This window comes from Anabrus simplex, chromosome 5, assembly GCF_040414725.1.
Source record: "Anabrus simplex isolate iqAnaSimp1 chromosome 5, ASM4041472v1, whole genome shotgun sequence".
NCBI lineage: Eukaryota > Metazoa > Arthropoda > Insecta > Orthoptera > Tettigoniidae > Anabrus > Anabrus simplex.
Window position 1 is genome coordinate 9,296,540 of NC_090269.1, and position 23,346 is coordinate 9,319,885.

General features: G+C 38.4%; 1 protein-coding gene across 4 annotated transcripts in view; it reads right to left on the reverse strand.

Annotated features, from left to right (window-relative positions):
- The window catches only part of ThrRS (threonine--tRNA ligase), a 250,000-nt gene that overhangs the window by 100,957 nt on the left and 125,697 nt on the right, over window positions 1–23,346 (reverse strand). For all 4 annotated transcript variants that reach the window (XM_067146758.2, XM_067146755.2, XM_067146757.2 and 1 more), the window contains one exon: window positions 22,207–22,401. In XM_067146758.2, the coding sequence (XP_067002859.2) occupies window positions 22,207–22,401 (195 nt within the window). The remainder of the gene's footprint in view (window positions 1–22,206; window positions 22,402–23,346) is intronic.

Sequence of the window (23,346 nt, forward strand, 5' to 3'; positions counted from 1 at the left end):
GTAGAGTAATTGCTTGTGTTAATTGATAATTAAACCCATAAAGCATCATTATAAAATGACAGTGGAATTTGTTGTTATTACGCTACTTGGTTAGGAATGATTGATGTTCTTATATGAATGTGGGAATATATATATGATGAAATAATGAGATTAAGGTTGTGAATGTCATGTTGAATATGTTTAATGATGAATTAGGTGTGGAGTCATGTTATTTATGATGCAAATACGATGGAAGATATATATATGCGAATGATTGATCGTATTTACGCGACAATATGCTAATGATAGCTTACAGTCGTGGTAATTGCGACATGAATTAAATAGTAGCATTTGATGTTGGGTTAAATATGTTGTACATAAGGTGACATATGGTTACTTGATTTGCAGGTCATTATTGGTGTACAGTCAACCAGAGATTATTCCTAAATAGTGATATTAAAGTTTAAACTGAGTATTTCCTAAGAGAATTTTGCATATTATGTATAGTCCTAGCGCTGATTTATGTCGAAGTCATAATTTATTGGAAGGAGCATCTTCATAATTTGAATTAATACCAATATCGGGTAAATAATTATCATCGATGAAATTCCTTGTAAATTTCACGATTAGTTAACTATATTTGAAAGAGAATATGGCACTGATAGATGTTAGACTTGCCTATTGATATAATTATGGTATGTTAGCCAACTCATATATATTTTTCCAAAAGATATCATGGATATATTTTGTCAAATGACAGGAAGAATGATAAATCATTTTTATTTTTATTGATACGTTGTAGAATAGCCATTGAAAGCTATTATGACAGGAACTTACTTATTCTGCACTCGTTACAAATAATAATCTGAGAAAATAAGACAAGATTAATGACTTGAAAAGGATGAGAATAGGCATACCTGATATTATTATTATTATTATTATTATTATTGATTTTATTTTTGACATTGTCATTGATAATGATATTGACATTGATTTTCATTTTGAATACTCAAGATATTCGACATCATTACTATTTAACTCATTGCGGACCGTGGACGGCGTAAGACGTTTAAGCCTGCTCCTATGCTGCGGGCCGTGGACGGCATAAGACGTTTAATGTTCCGTGCGAAGCAATGCTGTTTATATTCGTCATCTATGGATTCTTACACCTTAGTCAGCGTTACTGGTTGTAGCAGGAAGGTGGTTGACCCTCGCGTTGAGTGGGCTCATGTTTATCTTAGCTGTTTTAGTGGGAATATCTCAGCATTGCCTTGCGTATCAAGACGGTACTTGAGATTCCAATTCAGTGCGTGTTGTTCTTACCGAGTGTAGTATATTGGCTTATAAAACAAAGTTTCTTACGGAAGATTAATTATTAGATATTTTTCACAATGATTATTCTGGTGATGAACTTATTCCTGAAATAGACTCAGATAGTGAAAGTGAGAGTGACGAGGAAATTCCGATTCCCGAATCAGATATCATCCTAGTTATTGTCCACCCATTCCACCATTTACAGAGAATTCAGGTATAAAGGTTCAAATAGAAAATGACCAGGATATTATGAGTTACATGAGTACTTTCATGAATGACGAATTTTATCAGAATGTGTGTGAGCTGACCAATCTATACGCGAGTCAAGTGCGGCACCCCGGCCTTTCACAAATAATTCGATCATGCAATCGTGGAAACCGATCAGTCCAAAATTCTGATATAAAAATGTACTGGACCGAAGACCCTGTTTTTCATACTCTGATATTTTCTAATACGATGTTCCGAACACGCTTCCTTCATATTCTTTCATTTCTTCACTTCGGTGACAGTAATCATTATGCCGAAAGTACAGATAGGCTGTGTAAAATTAGACGTATTTTGAAACCTGTGACACCAGATATCTCACCCAAAATATTTACTAGAGGTAAGCACAAAGTAACATTTTTCAACATTTTAGGAGTAATTGTAAATTGTATTAAGTGATGCACGTCAAGAGGGCCGGCATCAAAATGGCCGGTCCAGGTATTCAAGTGTCCCGATCAGAAGCAGGTACTGAACGTGTCAATACGATAGATGAGAATGTTCAAAGATTCTTTCTTACACTAATATTTCTATTTTTATGATTACGTTTTCTTTTCTCGAGGCAAAGACTTGATTTTAATCATGGATAATATTAATTACGTTATGTTGTTTATTTTTTAAATGAGAATGCGATATATGTAAATGAGTATGTTATCAATTTTATAATTCATTCCAAAGATTATCATAATTATGAATAAACTAGAAGTTAAGAATTTAAATTAATTCAGTTGCTATTTCATTTCATTTTCATAGGAGATTATTTTCGGTAGAGTTTCTGCAAGATGATGAACGGATGAACTTAAAGGAATGAGTTATTAATATTCTTTATTACATTTAAGGGGAAAAGAATAGACTGACGAACTAGAGAGGAGGATATATGGGAGCTCGGTTGATCCCACGTAAATTTAAAAAAAAAAGTCTTTTGCATAATACTATCCCCTGAGAGGTATCGCGCAGCGGATTAGAAACTTATTTGACTTCAATAACGAAATGCGAGATGGAGAATATCATCATAATCAAAAGATATGACGACGAAAGAACATTTATTTTATTTTACGGGTAAAGAAGATAGATCAAGCTGCAGATGCATATTAAATTATAATGCGTGGTTGCAAATTTGTAAACGCCCATTTATTCTATTTCAATAGGAGAAGCAACCGGTGCATTTAATTGATCGTACAGCGTGACAAGTTGAATATCGGCAAATTCAATTAAATGCGCGGCGCATTATTAATTGACGCCCATACGTGCGACAAGACTGAGGATACCCAGTATAATAAAAAAAATTAAAATGTTGGGCATGCATTTTAATATTGACACCCACTGTTAAGGCAAGACTGAGGATACCTGGCATGGTGGTGCATTTTAATTGATGCCCAGACATGTGGCAAGACTGAAGACGTGGAAACCTATAAAGAAGATGATTGACATAAGAAGTCAATGCCCAGCATTGAGGCAAAATTCAGAAGAAGCAAATGATTGAGATTGGATACTTATGAAAGAAACCAAGAGATTAAGAAGTTAAAAGTTAGACAAGAAGTCATATGGACGATAAAAGGAACTGAAGAAGAAATGGATGATAATAATGAATGAAATAGCAACAATAATTTGAATGATTAGTAGGTTAAGACGATTAATGATCATTAATTTAGATAATGATATGATTTTTTTATTTTATTTTCATTAAGGTATAGATAGTAAATAGGTTAATAATTTTAGGAATATCAAGAATGCTTATTCTCAAATTTCATACATGACTGGGGCAGCAGAACGGCTGGTTATTGAGGGAAGTCAGATTGCCAATCCCATACTGGATTGAAATATTAATATATTTTTGTGATTATAAGCTATAAACAATTAGTGAAATAGAAACTTAAGCGAAGTTAAGCAAAATAGCAATATAACAAAGGAAAGAATTAAACTGAATGACGAGGCACAAGATTTAGAACACAAGAAATTTGAAGGATTGAAAATACACAGGCAAATGGAAGAATACACTCACAATTCGAGGAATATCAGAAGAAGCAGGAAGAGAGATTACAGGAAAAGGATGAGGAGATAAATAGGATAATTGAAGACTTAGAGAGAATGAAAGGAGAGCAGAAGGAAAGCATAAAGGAAAAGGTAGAGCAGATAAATAAGATAACCGAGGAATTAGAGAAGACGAGAGGAGAACAAAAGGGAATGATAGAAATATTAACAGAAATGAATAGGAAACAAGAAGAATACCAGAAAGAATACCGACAGAAACAAGAAGAAAGGCATCGAAACCAGATGGAAGAGATGAGGAAAATGGAGAGGGAGAGATAAAAACGGGAATTGGTAAAATTGAAGAAGAAATTTTTCTGATGAAAACCGGAATAAGTGATCTTCGAACTGAAATGATGGAGAGAATGGAAGATAAGAATAAAGAGATCTACAATGACACAAATAAAATTAGAGGTGAAATAGCAGAAAGTAAGAACTGCATTCAGGGGCTGAAAGAGGATGAAATAAAGAAATTGACGGACAGTATGGAATCGATAAGAATAGATTCACAAGGAAAATGGAGTCAATATGATGAGAAATTGAAAAAAATAAACGAAGATGTGCTATCGGCAAATAAAACAATGGGAGATAATTTCATTTTAGCACGTGACCAGATTGGGGATGAGATGAAGATGATAAAAGAAGAAATGAAAAAGAATAAAAACAAGACGGAGGAAAGGATAGTTAGAACAGAGCAAGGAGTAGATGAGATGAGGAAAGAAATTCAGAGCATTAAAGGCGAAATCCAAACAACGAAATCGGAGATATCGAAACAGCTGAGTGAGCAAAGGATGGTGGACATTCAGATAAACGAAAGAGAGGGAACACCTACAATATCTGGAGAAACAGAGCAAAGTAACAAGGACGTAATGATAGGAAATAACGGAAATGGAGGCCCAGCGATAATAAACATTATCAAAACTTACGATGACAGACCTAAACACTTTAACAATTTTGCATCTGTCACCAAAGAGATTTTTACGGGAAATAGAGGAATACTTCCGTGAGAATAGGATTCCCGACGAAAAGAAACTTAGAATAATTGAGAAACACTTGGATGCAAACCCAAACTTGTGGTACCAAGCCTTCAAGTACACATTGCATGAATATGAAGAGTTTAGGATTGCTTTCTTGAAACGATTTTGGAATCCCGAAATTCAACAAAACCGTAGGCTAGAACTATATTCAAGGAAGTATTCGTCAATGGGACAGACTAGGTAAAATGACTATTTCTCATACCAATTCCATAGATTCCAAAACCTGGACTCAGCACCCAGTGAACTGGAGGCGATAAAGACAATACAAAAACAACTCCCTCCAGAAACCCAGAGATTACTAGCGATAGCAAATGTAAAGTCAGCGGTAGAAATGGAAAGTATACTGAGGCAACTTGATACGATGTCTGGTCATACGTCAAAAATAAATAGGAGCATGAATAACCAGGAGGAAATAAATGTATTGAACTGGGAGGACAGTCAGAGAAAGTCATTTCCTGAGAGAAGAGACACTGATAGGAACCCCAGAAAAAGAGAATGTAGTGAGGACGAAGGGAGAATGAGAGAGCAAAGCCGATGCAACTGCAGGCAGAATGATCATGATGCCGGAAAGCAAAACGAAGATAGAGGATTTATACCTTACTATCGACCATATAACCAATAAAGAGGTAGTAGAGAACGAGGCAACTATAAATGAAGACCAATGTATCGGGGAAGACAAATTAATAATCACAACAATAGGCAAAGCAGGAATAGGCAATATATTCAAGGCTTGAGAAGAGAAACCCAAGAGAAGAAGAAATGGGAAGAAGCAATAAAGGATCGAAATATAAATGGGGATTTAGAAGGAGCTGAAAGTTTGGAGCTTCAAGAGTATAAAAGGATAAAGAGGGATGAACAAAAATTAAACCCGGAAGCCCAAACATATGAACTGGATTCCCGGAGTAAAAAAAACCCACCAATGTTAGATTAGGAAACAAAACAGATAATGCTTGGAATGAAATATACAGCAAAATTGGTACTTGATATATCCTACAAATTGAGTCTTGGGACATAAACCCAGACGATTTATTAGAAGAACCGCAGAAAAAGAATAGAGAAACCAAAGCACGGTTACCCATCATTATCGTGCGAGTAAATGGATTGAAGACGCATTGTTTGATCGACTCGGGAGCAAGCATAAGCGTCATATCAAAAGTACTATTTGATGAAATAAATCTGAAAGAAAATTTACCCATAATTCCAGTGGCGCAGACAAAGATACGTGGAATAATACCAGACAAATCAGTTGAATGTAAAATACAAACTAATTTAAACATAAGGATCAGCAAAGTATTATTTGAACATCCATTTATAATGATGAATCGAATAAGGTATAATACACTGACTGACAGAGCAAATGCAACACCAAGGAGTGGTCAGAACTTTATGCCAATTGCAGGGCAGACTGACGTCACTGAGGTATGCTCATGATGTGAAATGCGCCACTGTGCTGCACACGTAGCGAACGATAAATGGGACACGGCGTTGGCGAATGGCCTACTTCGTACCGTGATTTCTCAGCTGACAGTCATTGTAGAACGTGTTGTCGTGTGCCACAGGACACGTGTATAGCTAAGAATGCCAGGCCGCCGTCAACGGAGACATTTCCAGCAGACAGACGACTTTACGAGGGGTATGGTGATCGGGCTGAGAAGGGCAGGTTGATCGCTTCGTCAAATCGCAGCCGATACCCATAGAGATGTGTCCACGGTGCAGCGCCTGTGGCGAAGATGATTAGCGCAGGGACATGTGGCACGTGCGAGGGGTCCAGGCGCAGCCCGAGTGACGTCAGCACACGAGGATCGGCGCATCCGCTGCCAAGCGGTGGCAGCCCCGCACGCCACGTCAACCGCCATTCTTCAGCATGTGCAAGACACCCTGGCTGTTCCAATATCGACCAGAACAATTTCCCATCGATTGGTTGAAGGAGGCCTGCACTCCCGGCGTCCGCTCAGAAGACTACCATTGACTCCAAAGCATAGACGTGCACGCCTGGCATGGTGCCGGGCTAGAGCGACTTGGATGAGGGAATGGCGGAACGTCGTGTTCTCCGATGAGTCACGCTTCTGTTCTGTCAGTGATAGTCACCGCAGACGAATGTGGCGTCGGCGTGGAGAAAGGTCAAATCCGGCAGTAACTGTGGAGCGCCCTACCGCTAGACAACGCGGCATCATGGTTTGGGGCGCTATTGCGTATGATTCCACGTCACCTCTAGTGCGTATTCAAGGCACGTTAAATGCCCACCGCTACGTGCAGCATGTGCTGTGGCCAGTGGCACTCCCGTACCTTCAGGGGCTGCCCAATGCTCTGTTTCAGCAGGATAATGCCCGCCCACACACTGCTCGCATCTCCCAACCGGCTCTACGAGGTGTACAGATGCTTCCGTGGCCAGCGTACTCTCCGGATCTCTCACCAATCGAACACGTGTGGGATCTCATTGGACGCCGTTTGCAAACTCTGCCCCAGCCTCGTACGGACGACCAACTGTGGCAAATGGTTGACAGAGAATGGAGATCCATCCCTCAGGACACCATCCGCACTCTTTTTGACTCTGTACCTCGACGTGTTTCTGCGTGCATCGCCGCTCGCGGTGGTCCTACATCCTACTGAGTCGATGCCGTGCGCATTGTGTAACCTGCATATCGGTTTGAAATAAACATCAATTATTCATCCGTGCCGTCTCTGTTTTTTTCCCCAACTTTCATCCCTTTCGAACCTCTCCTCCTTGGTGTTGCATTGTCACTGTCAGTCAGTGTATAATCCTTGGAATCGATTTCATGATGAGCACAGAAATGACCATAGATCCGAGAAAACAAGAAATAAGATTCCCTATTATTGAAGATGATGGTAAAATAACGAAGGAAAGAATTAAACTGAATGACGAGGCACAAGATTTAGAACACATGAAATTTGAAGGATTGAAAATACAGAGGCAAATGGAAGAATGTACACCACTAAGTGAAACTGAGGAAGGAGAAGAAATAATACAAAGCTTAGAAAAAATTTTAATGATTGATGATGAAAAGGAAGAACCAAATATATGGAAAAAGATTGCTGAGACCAAATTAAATGCCAAAGAAAAGCAGAGATTGTATGCAATTATAGAAAAATATTCTGAAATATTAAAAGATAAACCTGGCCAAATCCCAAATTTCAAATATAAAATCGTTGTGAACGACTGGACATCCAATAAAGGAAAATTATACGACATTCCCGAGAAGTATTTTCGGGATGCAAAGAAGATTATTCAAGAGATGATGGATGACGGAATAATCGTTAAAACACCAGCACCTTATCTGAACCCAATCGTTATTGTAAAAAAAAAAAGTAATGGGAAGCTAAGAGTGTGTCTGGATGACAGGAAATTAAATGAAAAACTAATCCCGGAATATGATCAAGTTCCAAAGATCAAGGAGATAGTAAAAAGATTCAAGAATATGAGATACTTCACAAGCTTAGATTTCACTTTGTCATTTCACCACACATTACTGGAAGAGAAGTCAAGACCATTGACTGGTTTTATGTTTAACAATCAAACCTACGCATACTGTAGATTGCCTTATGGACTGAAGAACATCTGTGCAGTATTGATAAGAGCTCTAGATAGAAATCTGTTGCCTGAGGTGAAAGAGTATGTGACATGCTACGTAGATAACTTGGTGTTTGCAAGTGAGACATTCGATGACCACTGTGATAAGCTCAATCGGCTGCTAGAAAATTTAGAAAACACAGGTTTTAAAATCAACTTAGCAAAATCAAAATTCTGTCAAGATCAAATCTTATTTGTTGGACATGTTATTGATGGGGATGGAGTAAAGCCACTAGGTGACACGCGAACACGACTTCTGTGGCACGTCAGACAACATACTAACATATTTTAATGTTTTTAAGATGTAACAAAGTGGACAAAAATCTAGCAACATAGCGTATTTTAACATTACGCCTTAACAAAGAAACATGTCCCAATTCATTCTATGGCCATATTTTATTAGGTTATTCTTAAAATTTCCCTTTAAAAATATAATTTTCAGTGACGTTTGTAAAAGAAAATCATGAATCCATTCAGTCGAATGGATTAATATGTGATGCAATCTAATACCAAAATGAAGACAAATGAGGGGTTTCATGACAATTTTCAAGGAAATTAACCGATGGTACACTAGACAGTAAAAAGTAATAAACAAGACCTTAATTGACACGCTAGTTGCTAAAGGTTAGCCATCCCCGTACTAGACAATGTAAGCGAATGGAGCAAGTATGCTCTTGTAAAATAGTGTACCTTCAGAGTTATATTACTCACCCCTTGTCAATTACTGGGTAGATATTTCTCTCTATTGTACCTGATTTCTGGACTTATAAGTGCATCCCTGTTATCCGAGCTGACAGGCTCTTTAACTGTTATTTAATGTTGCTTATTCCGATTATCTATCAAATTTTAAAACTCAGAAGAAGAAAAAAGGGGGGGGAAATTCAAAATTTAGTGCTTTAACTTACGCCTCTGAACCATGAAATCTTCGCAACAATTATAACATAACTATCACAATGGACCAGGTACAGGGTTCAACTTACGATCCCAAATTTGCAAGTTTGATCTTGACCACGGTAAATGATCAGGCAACAAATCTTAGCGCCTCATGTCATAACAGATCTATTATCGGTTTTGAGGACGAATCAAAAAGTAAGTTACACTTCCAAGTTATGGCCATTTATGAAACCACCTACACATACGCAACACGCCTATGCCAACATACGAAGTAAGTTCACTATTCTACAAAGTCCCCAAGAGACTGTAAACATTTCTCGGAATGGTCAACCAACTTTCCGATTTTGGATGCGTAGAAATCACCTCCTATTAAAGAAACTATTTACAACAGTTTATTTTGGGCCCACCCTGTCAATACACTTTTAATGATTGAAAGATATTCACCATATCAATGAATAAACAAACTAGTGAAATATTATGAAAATGATCATTACATAAAATTTAACATTTTGATGAACTGAATGAGAATACCTACATAAATTAAAGATCTTCAAATTTTTTCCTCTTTTTCTTCCTTAAATGATCAAATGCTAGTTTATACAATGGGTTCTCTTCTGTACTTTTTTCATTTACACTTTATTCAAAGTTTTTTTTTTTTGAGCAAGATAAATTTCTTTCCCTTCTTGGCCGAATGTATTAACTCCTTATCATTAGAAATAATCTATAAATTTACGATTCTTTTCAACCATATGCTCTCCCCTGGCTGAATATCTTTTATGTTCCAATTACAAAAAATAGCAGTGTTGGAATGCATTTCCTTATTAGTTTGTATGTGATCACTTGTATTGTTCTATTCTTACTTTCATCATTTTGTAACAATATTTTTAAACTCGTTCATATTCAACATTGACCACGGATCAAGGCCATCAATATTGTTAATTTTCAATTATACCTAAACGAAGTTACTCATATAATGACTGCTTTTTTTAGTGAAGTTTTTAAATGTGTTCAAATTTGTAGTAGCATACCTGCCAACTTCTGGAAACAAAAAATAGGAAGATTTTTTAATTCTTGGAGTTCATCACATATATTCTACCACAGTCTAGGTGAAAAAAGGTCAGGAAAAAGGCATACATATCTACAGTTACAATGCAAAATGACCATTCAATTTAAAATCTTAAAATAAGAAAACATAAGAATGGTTACAGGAAAATGCACCTAATCATTCACATTTACGACACTTACATACCAGTCACAACGACACACGCAACAAAATGCATAAGACCGTATTTTCTCCTGCAATTAACACACTTTTTTGACGAAAAATACAGGCGAAAATTTTGGATGTGTAAATTATTCAAGAAATTCAGATATTTACAAATTATTTACAATTAATTTACATTTAAAGGATATATCAAACATAATATAAACACAATAGGTTGAACTCATTTGCGATTATCGTCATTTGGCGTAAAACTTGAGATTTTTTCTCAAAAGTCAAATTGGGTACATGAGGTACACGTGGGTTTGAAGTACCGACATTGGAAAATATTCCTCCTGTTATGAGCTGACAATACGACCTGAAGTGAAATAAACGTGAACTCATAAAAGTACAATTCATGTAATGTCATAACAATGACATACTGGCAAAAAAGATAACTGTTCAACACGAGAAGGGTCGGGCATCGAAGGAGGGACCCTGCTACATTCCCCCAAACCGTTCGTATACAATCTTGTACGAGTGAGGTGTCCATCCACCCTTTTTCTTGAATACGAACGTGGATCACTTGTGGAAATTTTGCTTTAGGCATTGTCTTTCGTAAAGTGCAAGCTTTCCGCCATCAGCTATTATAGCAAGCATTGCAATACATCGTAGTTTTTGCTTCCGGTAGCGCGTACAATAACACTGTATGCTCCTTTCTTATCGATTCTTCGACTTTGTGGCATATGGAAACTGATTGGCGCCTGGCCTGCGGTTCCTATAAGGGCGATCAAATGTTCCTTCACTTTACGCTTCTCAATCACAAAGCGATGAAAATGGTTGAAATCATTTGTAATTTTTTGGCATAATGTTGTTCTTCGTCGAAGAGAAAGTCCATTTCTCTTTATAAAATTAATCAAGCCTCGGCTAACCTTCAAATCCGAAACAATGACTCCATGCGCAGCGGCTATTTCTAAGTCTTATTTCGTGAGAAATGGCCTATCCAATGTAGCGTAACAAAATCATATATTTAAGCAGATCCTCCTCTACTTGCGGAAAATTGCCGCTTTTTTGGTCCGCGAAATGCTTTGCGAGACTAGTTGGCCGCATGAAGTGCACTTCTGTTGCCGTGGTAGCGCATGTTTCATTTGGACACTGAATACTTGCTGCCCTATTTCCGTATGTTTCAGCGTAATTGATCACTGCGAGTTTGTATCATGCAGTATTACTCGAATACTGTGGACTGACAAACAATTTTGAGAACACAGAATGTCCAGTACCAGAAACACTCGTAAAACTAGTGCAGTAGGATTTCCTGCCGGCTAATAACGGCATGTTGCCCTGTATTTCGAATGCCCGATTTTGCAATAGGAACCCTGCTACAATATGCAAACCTTTTCTTGATACCTGAGCTCCCTAGTGCTCAATCGGTAGACCTTGGTTATCTTTGAGATTCATATTGGCAATCTTTGAAACACAAACTATGAATCGCTTATGCATCGCTGTGAGACATCTGGCGTACACTTTACGTACTAGTACCGTTGTTGTTTACACAGCAAAGCCAACTTATAGAATTCACGCTAAGAACAAGATTCACATTGAGAAACGTTATATAGTTATATAATGTGTGTGACACAGTTGTTGGTTTTTTTTATTTTATCAAACACTTCCTCTCATGTAGAGGCTGCCTTCCGACAAAGTATACTTTTACATTCATTTTTAGAAGAGAAATAGATATACTGTACTTGAGAAATGTTGAAGGTAACCTAACTTAATTCTAACAGTGATTCTTAGAATTATCAGTGAGCCCCTTAAGGCTATGATGGCAATCTCCCGTAACTTTGTAACTGGCAGACATCTGCTTCCAGAAATTAGCGGCAAAAGCGGGAATCGTTCCCCTTGCTCCAATCATCAGACCTACTATGTCGATTTCCTCTATCTGGTATTTCTCCCTGTAGTAAGGAATTTTTGGTAAGTAAATATTTCTCTTCTCTAGGTTAACATCTGAGGGCTGCGACTTATGGCTTTGAAAGCGAATTGTGGGGTCGATGATGTAACCTCTCTTCTTATTCTTGAAAGCAGTGATGTCAATTCTTCTGTGGCTTCCGTTGTCCACTAAGCCATGAACCTCTTCAAATACCTGGAAACCATGGTCTTTTAGCATTGTCGCAATTAACGAGCGGATGTTATGATGAAGCGTATTCCTTAAAAGTTCACCATGAGGACAAAATCCCAGAACATGTGCACGAGTTTCAATCTCCTTGAGGCAGCGCCTACAAAGGGAATCGTTCTGAGATCTTCCTGGTACTGATCTAACTGCTGAAATGTTTGCTGTCATCTTAATTGCTTCACGCCATTCACTACATGATAAGCCTTGATGGTCTCGAATCCAGGAGTTGGCAGGAGTATATTCATTGTATAAACATACACCTCTTCCTTTCTGCTGCAAGTTACACCACTCACTAAATGCCCTTTCTCTCAGTACTCTTCTCACTTTCCTGGCATCTGTTATTTCTAGGTGTGGATGTAGCAAATTGTCAGATGGAGGGACATTGAGGGATTGTAGTGAGAGAGTTATTTCTTCTTTCAGATTTCTTGTAGCACGGATGTATTTGTCACTTGAGTTTAATAGTACCTTACAGATGTTAACGTGCTGAAGATGAGCTTCCCAAGTGGCGCAGAAGAGTCCCAACCCCTTATATTTTTTCTCAGTGTAGACCATTCCATTAGGAATGTCTGCAGGTATTTGAAGAATTTCCTTAAGAGCACTTCTTATTAGTATGTCTGTATCAGCAAGGAACTTTTTCGGAATCTTCTCTGGCTTGATAGTTTGGAATGGGTATGTGAGAGATGGGCATATAACTGTGTTTATTACTTTCAATTTCTGGTCAGCCTGTAACAGTGGAGAAGAAACCAATTTCTCCATTTTATTCTGCAATTTTTTAAGCTCCTGTGTAGGTTGAAAAATTATTTCATTTGAAAAGTTAACTCCCAGATAGCGGATTGTTTCCCCACGTTGCAAACTCGATATATCATAGCTCTTAACTCATTGTAGACCGTGGACGGCGTAAGACGTTTAATGTTCCGCGCGAAGCAATGCTGTTTATATTCGTCATCTATGCATTCTTACACCTTAGTCAGCGTTACTGGTTGTAGCAGGAAGTTGGTTGACCTTTTTGAGATAACTCTCGCGTTGAGTGGGCTCATGTTTATCTTAGCTGTTTTAGCGAGAATGTCTCAGCACTTCCTCACGCATCAAGAAGGTACTTGAGATTCCAGTGCAGTGCGTGTCATTCTTACCGAGTGTAGTGTAATGGCTTATAAAACGGAAGAATAATTATTAGATATTGTTCACAATGATTATTCTGGTGATGAACTTATTCCTGAAATAGACTCAGATAGTGAAAGTGAGAGTGACGAGGAAATTCCGATAGGCCTATAGAGAAAAGTGAAGTGCCCCATACATATAATCCTAGTTATTGTCCACCCGTTCCACTATTTACAGAGAATTCAGGTAAAAACTTTCAAATAGAAAATAAACAGGATGTTTTGAGTTACGTGAGTATTTTCATGAATGACGAATTTTATCAGTATGTGTGCGATTAGACCAATCTATACGCGAGTCAAGTGCGGTGCCCCGGCTTTTCACAAAGAATTCGAGCATGCAATCGTGGAAACCGATTAGTACAAAATCTTGATATAAAAACGTACTGGACTGAGGACCGTTTTTCATACTCCGATATTTTCTAATACAATGTTCCGAATAAATTTTCTTCGTATTCTTTCATTTCTTCACTTCGGTGACAGTAATCATTATGCCGAAAATACAGATAGGCTGTACAAAATTGGACGTATTTTGAAACCTGTGATACCAGATTCACACCTTAAATATTTACTTGAGATAAGCACAAAGTATAATTTTTCTAACATTTTATTTTAGGAGTAATTGTAAACTGTATTAAGATTTCATTGGGTTGATATATATATAAACTTTATTGTGCACAAGTTGTGCAGTATTAGGATACATTAATCAATACAGAAGTCTATGATTGATTTCACACGATTTTTACACGACAGTACGTGATTTCGGTCACAATGTTTACCACAGAGATCACATATGCACATCGAGTCCGGGTCGTGGTATGTCTTCGACCTACAGATTTTGTGATGGTAGCCATGGACTGCCATGGAATTTACAAAATGTCTCAGCTCCTGGTTTGTGCCGGTCCATGCCCTGTTCATCATGGCCTCTGAAGACTAGAACTCTGGCCATATCTCCTTGTTTTTCTTCTCCCTCTCTAACCGCAGTTTCTTCCAGTTGTCTGTACAAGGCAGATTGAATTTCCATCTCAGGTCCTCTATTAGAAATGTTTCTCTCGCGAGTTTGTACGCTAGTCTTGACTTGGTGTACTTTGAAATTCCGAGGGCTGCTTTCACTTTTTCCATTCGTATTAGGTCTTTATAGCTTAACTTTTCCCATGTTATCTCTATTCCGTATGTTAGAATAGGAACGATTTTGGCTTCAAAGAGGGCTATAGCTGTATCCAGGGAAAGTTTGCTTAATGGCATGATGTCGTAGATGGCATTGGTTGCGGCAGCTGCTCGTTGTGTTGTGTGAATTCTGAATGAGTGTGCTGTTGTCTGGACCGTTACGCCCAGATATTTGAAGCTGTTCGTAGTTTGTAGAGGTTCATGTTTGAGGTACCCTTGCGGATAGGCGTCCTCCTTTCCTGAAGACCATGTGTACTGTCTTTTCTACGTTTATTTGCAGTCCGTTGTATTCAGCCCATGTTCCTAGAGCATTTATTCCTTTCTGGAGTTCGTTAGTATCGTGAGAACCCATCACCATGTCGTCTGCGTATATATAAATCTTGAGGGACGGAGCGGAAGTTCTTATTGCTTGGATCACGTCATGTGTGGCTACGTTGAAAAGAAGGGGACTAAGGGGGTCGCCTTGTAACACTCCGTTTGTCTGTATAATTTCTTGCGAGGTTGTTACGTTATCTGAAATTATGATGATGTTTTTACTCAGGATGTTGTGTATCAAGACGCTTAGTTCCTTGTTTTGTTCCACCATCTGTTCTAGTTTGGCGCATGTTAAAGTCCTGTTGAGATTGTCTTACGCTTTTGTAAAATCAATGAATACTGCGTGGAATTTTCCTTTTGGAAATCTTATATCCTCCTCAATGTCGTCTATGAGGTTTTAGACTGCATGTAGGGTGCTTCGGCTTTTCCTGAATCCAAATTGTTCCTCTGGGATCTTGTTGTCGATTTCTTCTGTTAGTCTTATCTTCACAAGATTCGTCAGAATTTTGAGAAAGTTGTTCTCTAGCGCGATTCCCCGGTACGAGTTTGGGTCAAGTGGCTCTCCTTTTCCCTTGTATATCATTCTAATTTTCGAGGTTTTCCAGCTCACCGGGATTTGTCCTGTATACAGACATAAGTTCATCATGTTCGTGATTGCTGGGATTAAAACTTCCGAGGCTGCTTTGATGTGCTCGTTAAATATCCCATCCGGGCCTGCTGCCTTCTTGTTTTGCAATGTTGATATAGTGTTTCTAATTTCCTCTGTTGTAAATCTTCTGTTGTCATCGTACTGTCTTCTTATTTCATGAGCTTCGTTGACCCTTTGTTGGTTTAGGATGTTCGTGAAGTGACCCTCCCAGATTGGCATCTCTATTTACCCCATTGCCTGTGACTGTCGTGGCTTTAGAGCAATGTAGGGGTTTTCTTTCACTTCTTCCACTAGCCTCGAGTTCTGTGAAATCGTCTTGTTTCTTCTTTAGAAGGTTTTTGTATTCTTTTCTGAGTCTGCTATATGTGATCAGGTCGTCCTGATTTTGAGTGCGTTTCGCCACGTGAAGGGCTGATGCGACTTTCTTTCTCTCTGTATAGCATTGTTGATCGAACCACTTCTTTGCCTTTCTCTCGTTTACTGTGGAGGTTGCGGCTTTGATTATGTCTTCTAGCGCTATTGCAGCAGCATCTAGGTCCTTTTCCTGAATCTTGTTTTCAAAGATGGTAAGCTTGTCTCCATTTTCACGTATTTTATTCACGTCTATCTTTCTGGAGGTTCTTTTCGTATGGTTTGTTTCCTGTCGTGTGCCTGTAGACTATCTCAATTTGAAAGTAGTTGTCACTGGACAATGTTTCTTTATTGGTGTCACCGCGTCGGAATATAACACCTTAGGGTCCGTTATTTCTAGATCGTTGCCTGTGTACAGGATTATGTCTATGGTACTGCTACCATTATGTGCGAAGTATGTGTTGTCTTTTCTCTTACTAACCAGTGTAAATCCCTCTTCAGCCATCATCTGTAGTAGTTCCCTACTTCTGCAATCATACTTATCTAGCCTACAGTTTAAGTCGCCCGCTATAATAATACTTTTTCCCGTGGCCGTCTTTCCTAGAGCAGTCATCATGATTGCTATGTCGTCTTCAATCGGGGTCAGTGGTTCGATGTATAGGCCTACGAAAGTCACTCTCTCGGACTCCATTATTATGGTGTCTTCTTGTTCACAGACGCAAGATGTTCTTCCTATCGTTGGTTTGTACAAGCAGGATATTCCTTTTGTAGGTCTTCCCCTCGGTCCTTTTTTTGCAGGAATATGTTCTGAGTAGAAACCGGGGATTTCTATATTGTCCATCACGAAAGTCTCTGTCAGGATGAGTATGTCATGGCTTCTTAGGAGCTCGCCTTCAGTTAATTCTAAGGTGCTTTTAAGTCCTTCAACGTTCCATAGTAGTAGGTTAAGCTTCGAGTTCTGCACCTCTGCTTTGGGGACGAAAAAACCTGTACCTTCTAATTGTAGCCCCTTCAGGCCATTCTTCTGGAACTGTGATTTTGTGAAGCTCGTTTAATGGTATGCCTACTTTGTAGGCTTTTAGAGTTCCTTTGGATTTTATTTCATCACATTCTATTATTTCCATCACCTTTAGTTTCCGGAGGTGTCGGATAAGTTTCTCCGGAGTGGAGTTATAGTGGAGGCGTCCTATATAGAGCCACGCTTTGCGTACGGCTGCCTGAAGTGGGCCGTCTGTTGCGTCCGTTTCTTGTTGGGGTTGTTGCTGCGTGCCCACTACTATTGGGGTCATCTTCTGTTGATTTCCTCGGCGCTTCCTTCTTGCGGTCCATGTTTGGTTGTTTTCGTCGCCGGTTGATTCGTTAAAGTCTACTTCCTTTTTGTCGTTGTTTACTGAGATCTCATCGTCTCTCTTGTCGTTAATTAAGGCTCTTTGTGTAGTTAGCGGGTTGGGAGATTTTCGCGTTATTTCTTTCAGTTCAGTTCCGCTTGGTACATTCTCAGTTGTTTTTGCTGTGGTCACGGACCCAGCTAAGTGTATAATTTGGGTTCTGATTTTCTCATCTATTAAATTTCTTAGATTGTTGGTGAGATGTTCTATCATGGCTTCCATTTTTTGTATTAGTTTTTGGGAAATTTTTTCTTCCAGTTTATTTTCAACTTCTATTTCCAACTCACTTGTTATCGTGGGTTGTTGAGTATCGTGTCGTAACTTCTTACTGTCTATGTTGAAAGAGTTGGCCCGGAGGCCGCTAGGTTTCGGCTCTGTTATGTTCCTGCCAGAGTAGTTGGTGGAATGGCTACTTGGTGTCGCCTCCTGACTGCTGTGAATGCTCCATTGTCCAACAGGAGTTGTTAGCGTCTTGTTCCGACATGCTGTTTCTTGCTTCGGGTCGCTAGATGTGGCTGGTTGTCCTGTTGAGTAGCCGACGTCTACTTCTATATCTGTACTTATACCTGTTCTAACCTCATTTCGAGTATTTTTTGCTGCCTTTTCACTTGCCTCTAAGGCTGATTGTAGTTCTGCAAATAAGTTTTGGATGTTACTTACGATTCTGTGCAGAGTTTCCTTGGCTTCCTTTTTCAGGTAACTGCCTCCTTCCGCTATATTCACAAGTTGTGTCAGGGCCTAGTCGAGACGCGCCTTAGACTTCTCCGTCATCTTTTGGACTCAATATGGTGGACTGATTTTTCTTTATTCTCCGCTACACGTTAGCGCTTAGATCACTCAACGTACTTCAAAACTGGAGTGCGACCTTACTGTGTTTAAAATCTATGACAAGATGGCTTCTTACAGCAAACAAGAATATTTCGACACTAAAATATCAATTTTCTCTGAATATTCTCTATTCTAGTAGTAAGTAGAGACTTTAATATATCTCTGAAACTTAGTCTACTTGATTAAACCTGTATTATCACGTCGATTCACTCTGTAACTCACTTTCTTCGTCAATTTTTGTAGCCACGATGAACTCGCACGCAATTAGCGAGTGAATGAATGAATGAATTATTGGGTTGATATAAAGCCCTATTTCATGAAATCTCCTTGTGACTATTTTCGAGAGCTCAAGTGCTGCTGTTCGACTATTTCCTATGACAACCAAGTCATCAGCGAAATCCATGATCGTTAAAGTTGGAAGATGTGGTACTAAAGAAAATCCATAGTGGCTTGAGAGACAGTCTTCAGTTAGTTCGTTTAAAATATGATCTGTTGCTAGATTGTAGAGACAGGGAGAAAGAAGTGAGCCCTGCATAACACCCCTTTTTAGGCTTAAGGTGGCTGTCTTTCCAGTTACAGTTTCTATTTTTGTAGTGTTTCCTGTCTGGAGATTAACTATTAGTTCTTTTAATTTCTCAGGTATTCCTAATGTCCTCAAGGTCTCATGTAAATGAAGGTATCCTATGTTGTCAAACGCCTTTCTGACGTCTAGAAAATTCACTGTTAGATCAGTTTTGTTCAGTTTCGAGGAATTTAAAACTGAATCGAGTGTAGAAGTATTGATATGTGTACCGTCTGAAGATATAAATCCCCGTTGTTGTGGATTAAAAGCAACGTATTCTCTCAGGCGTTTATGAAGAGCTCGCTCAATTACTCTCCTAACAACAGAAAATATTGTGATTGGTCTTCAGTTTGCATTATCATCAGGGGCACCTCCCTTGTGTATAAGAACGGTTCTTGCCTATGTCACTTTTAATAGCTCTAACGATGACATAATCAGGTCCAGGTGAAGTGTCCACCGCAATTCTACTTGTTACAAGCTGTATTTCATCTTTAGATATAACAACATTAAACGTGTCATTGTAAATCGTTTGTGTAGCTTCACTCACTTTTGGGGGATAATTTTCTCTCACTGAATTATTTTCACGTCCTAGCCATATACATGTTGAGAATTAATCAGACATCTTTCATTGTTTTCATGAAGGACCGTTCTAACTGCTTTCCTACGTTGATTGTGGAACTGAAATTGAGTTAAGTGATATAATTATTTACTTCGTATTTTTTCTCTATCCCTATTAGCGGACCTTTGCTTATTTGAACTTTGTTTATATCCCTTTTCCGTATTAGCACATGATTTCTTTTTATGCGCCTCATAAAATTTCCTTGCTGGGTGTTTAGGCCCAGGCAAAAAATCTATTGCATTGGACAGAAACTTTAGAAAGTCTTCTACAAATAAGAAAAATTCAGAATCATTGATGTCACCTTGTAGCTTTTCCCTCCATATCACCATTTACTCTTGGTAGTACGAGTTATGTGTGTTTTGTTGTTTTATTTCTTTTCTAGATTCATGCCCTTGTTCTGCAGATGTTTCTAAATTTATTTCAGTACTTACTTGGTGGTTCGATTCCCCAGCTATCTGTCTAATCACTAGCCGTGTTCGGTGCTCATTCGGATGTGCTTTCGAGATATGAATATTGACCCCCCGAGTGGACTTAAAACAGTTGCCCGCAATGGTTACACACAGGCTGAGAGGAATTACTTTTGTCATTAGCTGAAACATTACTTCTGTTTGAATCATCCATCTCAATGCATGATGTGTCAGCAGAGGTATATAAACTTCGGTTAACCTTACTTACGTGATCACCAGCTGATCATTCAAGTGCTATGGTAACCAAGCACTGTAAGTAAATAAACAAATATGGCTTTCAGACTGAAGATGTATACACATTCAATTTGAAAAGATTATATGCTGACGAAAACACAGATAACATAGTATCATATAAAAATCAATATAAATAACCACAATCACAATCCTATTATGCTGAAGAATACATAACTTAAAAGAATAATCCTATAAAGACCACATGCAATATCCTTGGCTAATACATTCTCCATGGCCACCTGTCACACACATTATATAAGTATATAACTTTTCTCAATGTGAATCTTGTTCTTAGCGTGAATTCTATAAGTTGGCTTTGCTGTGTAAACAACAACAGTACTAGTACATAAAGTGTACGCCAGATGTCTCACGGCGATGCATAAGCGATTCATAGTTTGTGTTTCAAAGATTGGCAATATGAATCTCAAAGATAAGCAAGGTCTTCCGATTGAGCACTAGGAAAATACATATCTATCAATCATATTATCGATTCAAATAAGATTTCATTTCCATTCAGTTGGCAGTACAACTGGAACCGGGACAGCTCCCTCCTTACGCCTCGCCCCCCTCCCAATTCTTCCCAGCCCAAACTTTGCAACATTTTTGTAACGTTACTCTTTTGACGGAAATCACCCAGAACAAATTGAGCTGCTTTTCTTAGGATTTTTCCCAGTTCTTGAATCAGGTAATCCTGGTGAGGGTCCCATGTACTGGAACCATACTCTAGATGGGGGTCTTTCTAGAGACTCTGGTATAAAAGCTGACGCCTTTTCGAGCTAACTTGTATTTATGATCGTAGCGTTACTGAGTGTGTGTGTTAAGAGAGGAGGTGGGAGGGCCCCATTCTTCGGCAGGCAGAACATTAGCTAAGGTAATGGCCACCATTTTTCTATCTGAGTAGTTATATCTGCAAGCTGACTCGAGGGGATGTTTTCAATCTTTAACTACGTAATAGTCAATTTCCTAAAATGTACACTTTCTTCCATATCATGTAAAAGTTCAAGTAAGTCATAAGTACTTAAACTGAAAACCGGGGATAGAGAGTGTGTTACCCTCTCAAATTCCCCTTCCATTAATCTTGAGGTAACTATGATTTTGTAACCGTTTCCGCTTGTGAATTGTAACTTAACTTGTCCATCTAGCCACCTCAGTAGTTTAGGATTACCCTCTGCATCGTCGGGCCACAAGCCCAAGTAGGATTTTAACCTCTTAATTTCAAAGAGCGCAAATGTCCGCCTCCATACATTTTGTAATTGAACCTGTTGATTTCCATAAAGGCCCAGTAGAATGGGTACTAGATACCCCTGTGTAAACTTAAAAGGTTATTGATATGGTCTTGTAAATTGTAGGCCTGAAAGTGTAAACGTTATCGAGCAAGGACGCCCTTATCCGAATTGTAAAAGTTAATGGTTGCCTTGAGTAGGCTGTAAGGGTTTGGGAGTACAGTCTCCTGGGCAGAACTGTGGAGCGATGAGGCTCTTTTCTTGTAATATAATTGATAATTGTGTAATATCGAGTGGTGTCTTTGGAAGGCCGTAGCTTGTAACCATTGGAGCAAAGTGATTTTCAAAATTGTGATTTAGAATTTCCTGTGAAACAATTTGGGAAATTCGTCTCCTTGCCTGTCTAACTAAACGCAACATTAGTGATGTTGGGACCTTTGTAAATTATGAACTTACCAATTCTTGGTTTTTCTGCTTTTTCATTTTGTACAAAACTACCGCTGTACCTGAAATCTTGTTGTTTGTTAAAGTTTAATATCTGAAAAGAAATATATATCCTGTATTTTTAAAGTTTTAAATTAATATTTGACCATCGTAGATGGACCCATTCCAACCAGCACCTTCTTTCACCTCTGTGATCCACGAAAACTTGGTAACAAATAATTTTAAAATTAAAATAATGTAAGGAAGAATACATAGCAAATATAGGTAGAAATGAAGTTTATTAACTCTAGCAATTATAGAACATAATTAAGAGAAATGCATCATTAACTTACAGCATAATGAGCCCAGTGTCCTGATGTCTGCCAGAGCTTAGCATTATATATATTAGGTGTTACAACTTCCTGGAAACCTCGTTTCCTGTATTCTTTCCTAATGAATTCTACTAGGGTATTGTATATATGAGCACCCTTAGGTTGGAAAAAGCATGAACCTGGACTCAGTTCATGGAAGAAGAATAATTCTTGTTCCTGAAAAGATTACAAAATTAGTAACACAGCAAAACTGAAATAAAACACTGTAAAAAATAACCCAACAGATTTGTTATTGAGAGAGGTGTTCCGGAATTCAAAATCAAACCCTGATATTTCCACTTCTTTTCTAAAAATGAGTTACCATATTTACTTGCATATTAGACTCCTTTTTTCCTCTTACAGCCAAAAAAAGTAATGGGGGGTCCAATATGCGATAACCTCAAATTTTGTGCAGGGAACATGGCTTCTAGGCCATAAAGAGCTATAAATTGTACATATAAACATTCTACACTGTTTCTTAACAAACTTATGAATGCATTCTGAGTTTTACCAGCTATTTACTTATATGACTTTTAGGCCTACATATAAACTAAATATAGTAATTTTTATTTACTCTTTCATCATGTCATTCATATCATCACATTAACTCTCATGATGAGTTTTTCGCCAGGAAGGGCATTCGATCGTAAAATCTCGCTACCAAGATTCGTACCACTTCATACTTGACCCCAAAGAGAAAAGGGATAAGGGTATCTCATTATCAAATCATGTAATATTAATTGAAAGAATTTAATGGCCAGTCATTTGTCTCCGTCAATGTGCTGGCAACTTGAGCTGGCAACTTCTCTGCTACCGGCGTGCACGGCCAGCTAGAGCATTCAAGATCCCATCTTTCTGAAACTTTTAGAAATAGTTTTGTTCCCGACTATGTAGTCCAGAAAAGTGCGAATCTATTCACAAATGGTTTCTGGAGATGGCGTCTGTTATTCCCAGTTGGTGCATGTGTAGCAGAAGTCACCCCTTCCGAATAAAGCCGTGCTGTAGAAAGCGTACCAACACAGAAGCTGATAACTGGCGTATGTTGCAAGTTGTACTTCCGAATGTAATACAGGGCGATTTGAAGCATTCTTTGGATAACCATGGATGTTAAAAGCCAGACCT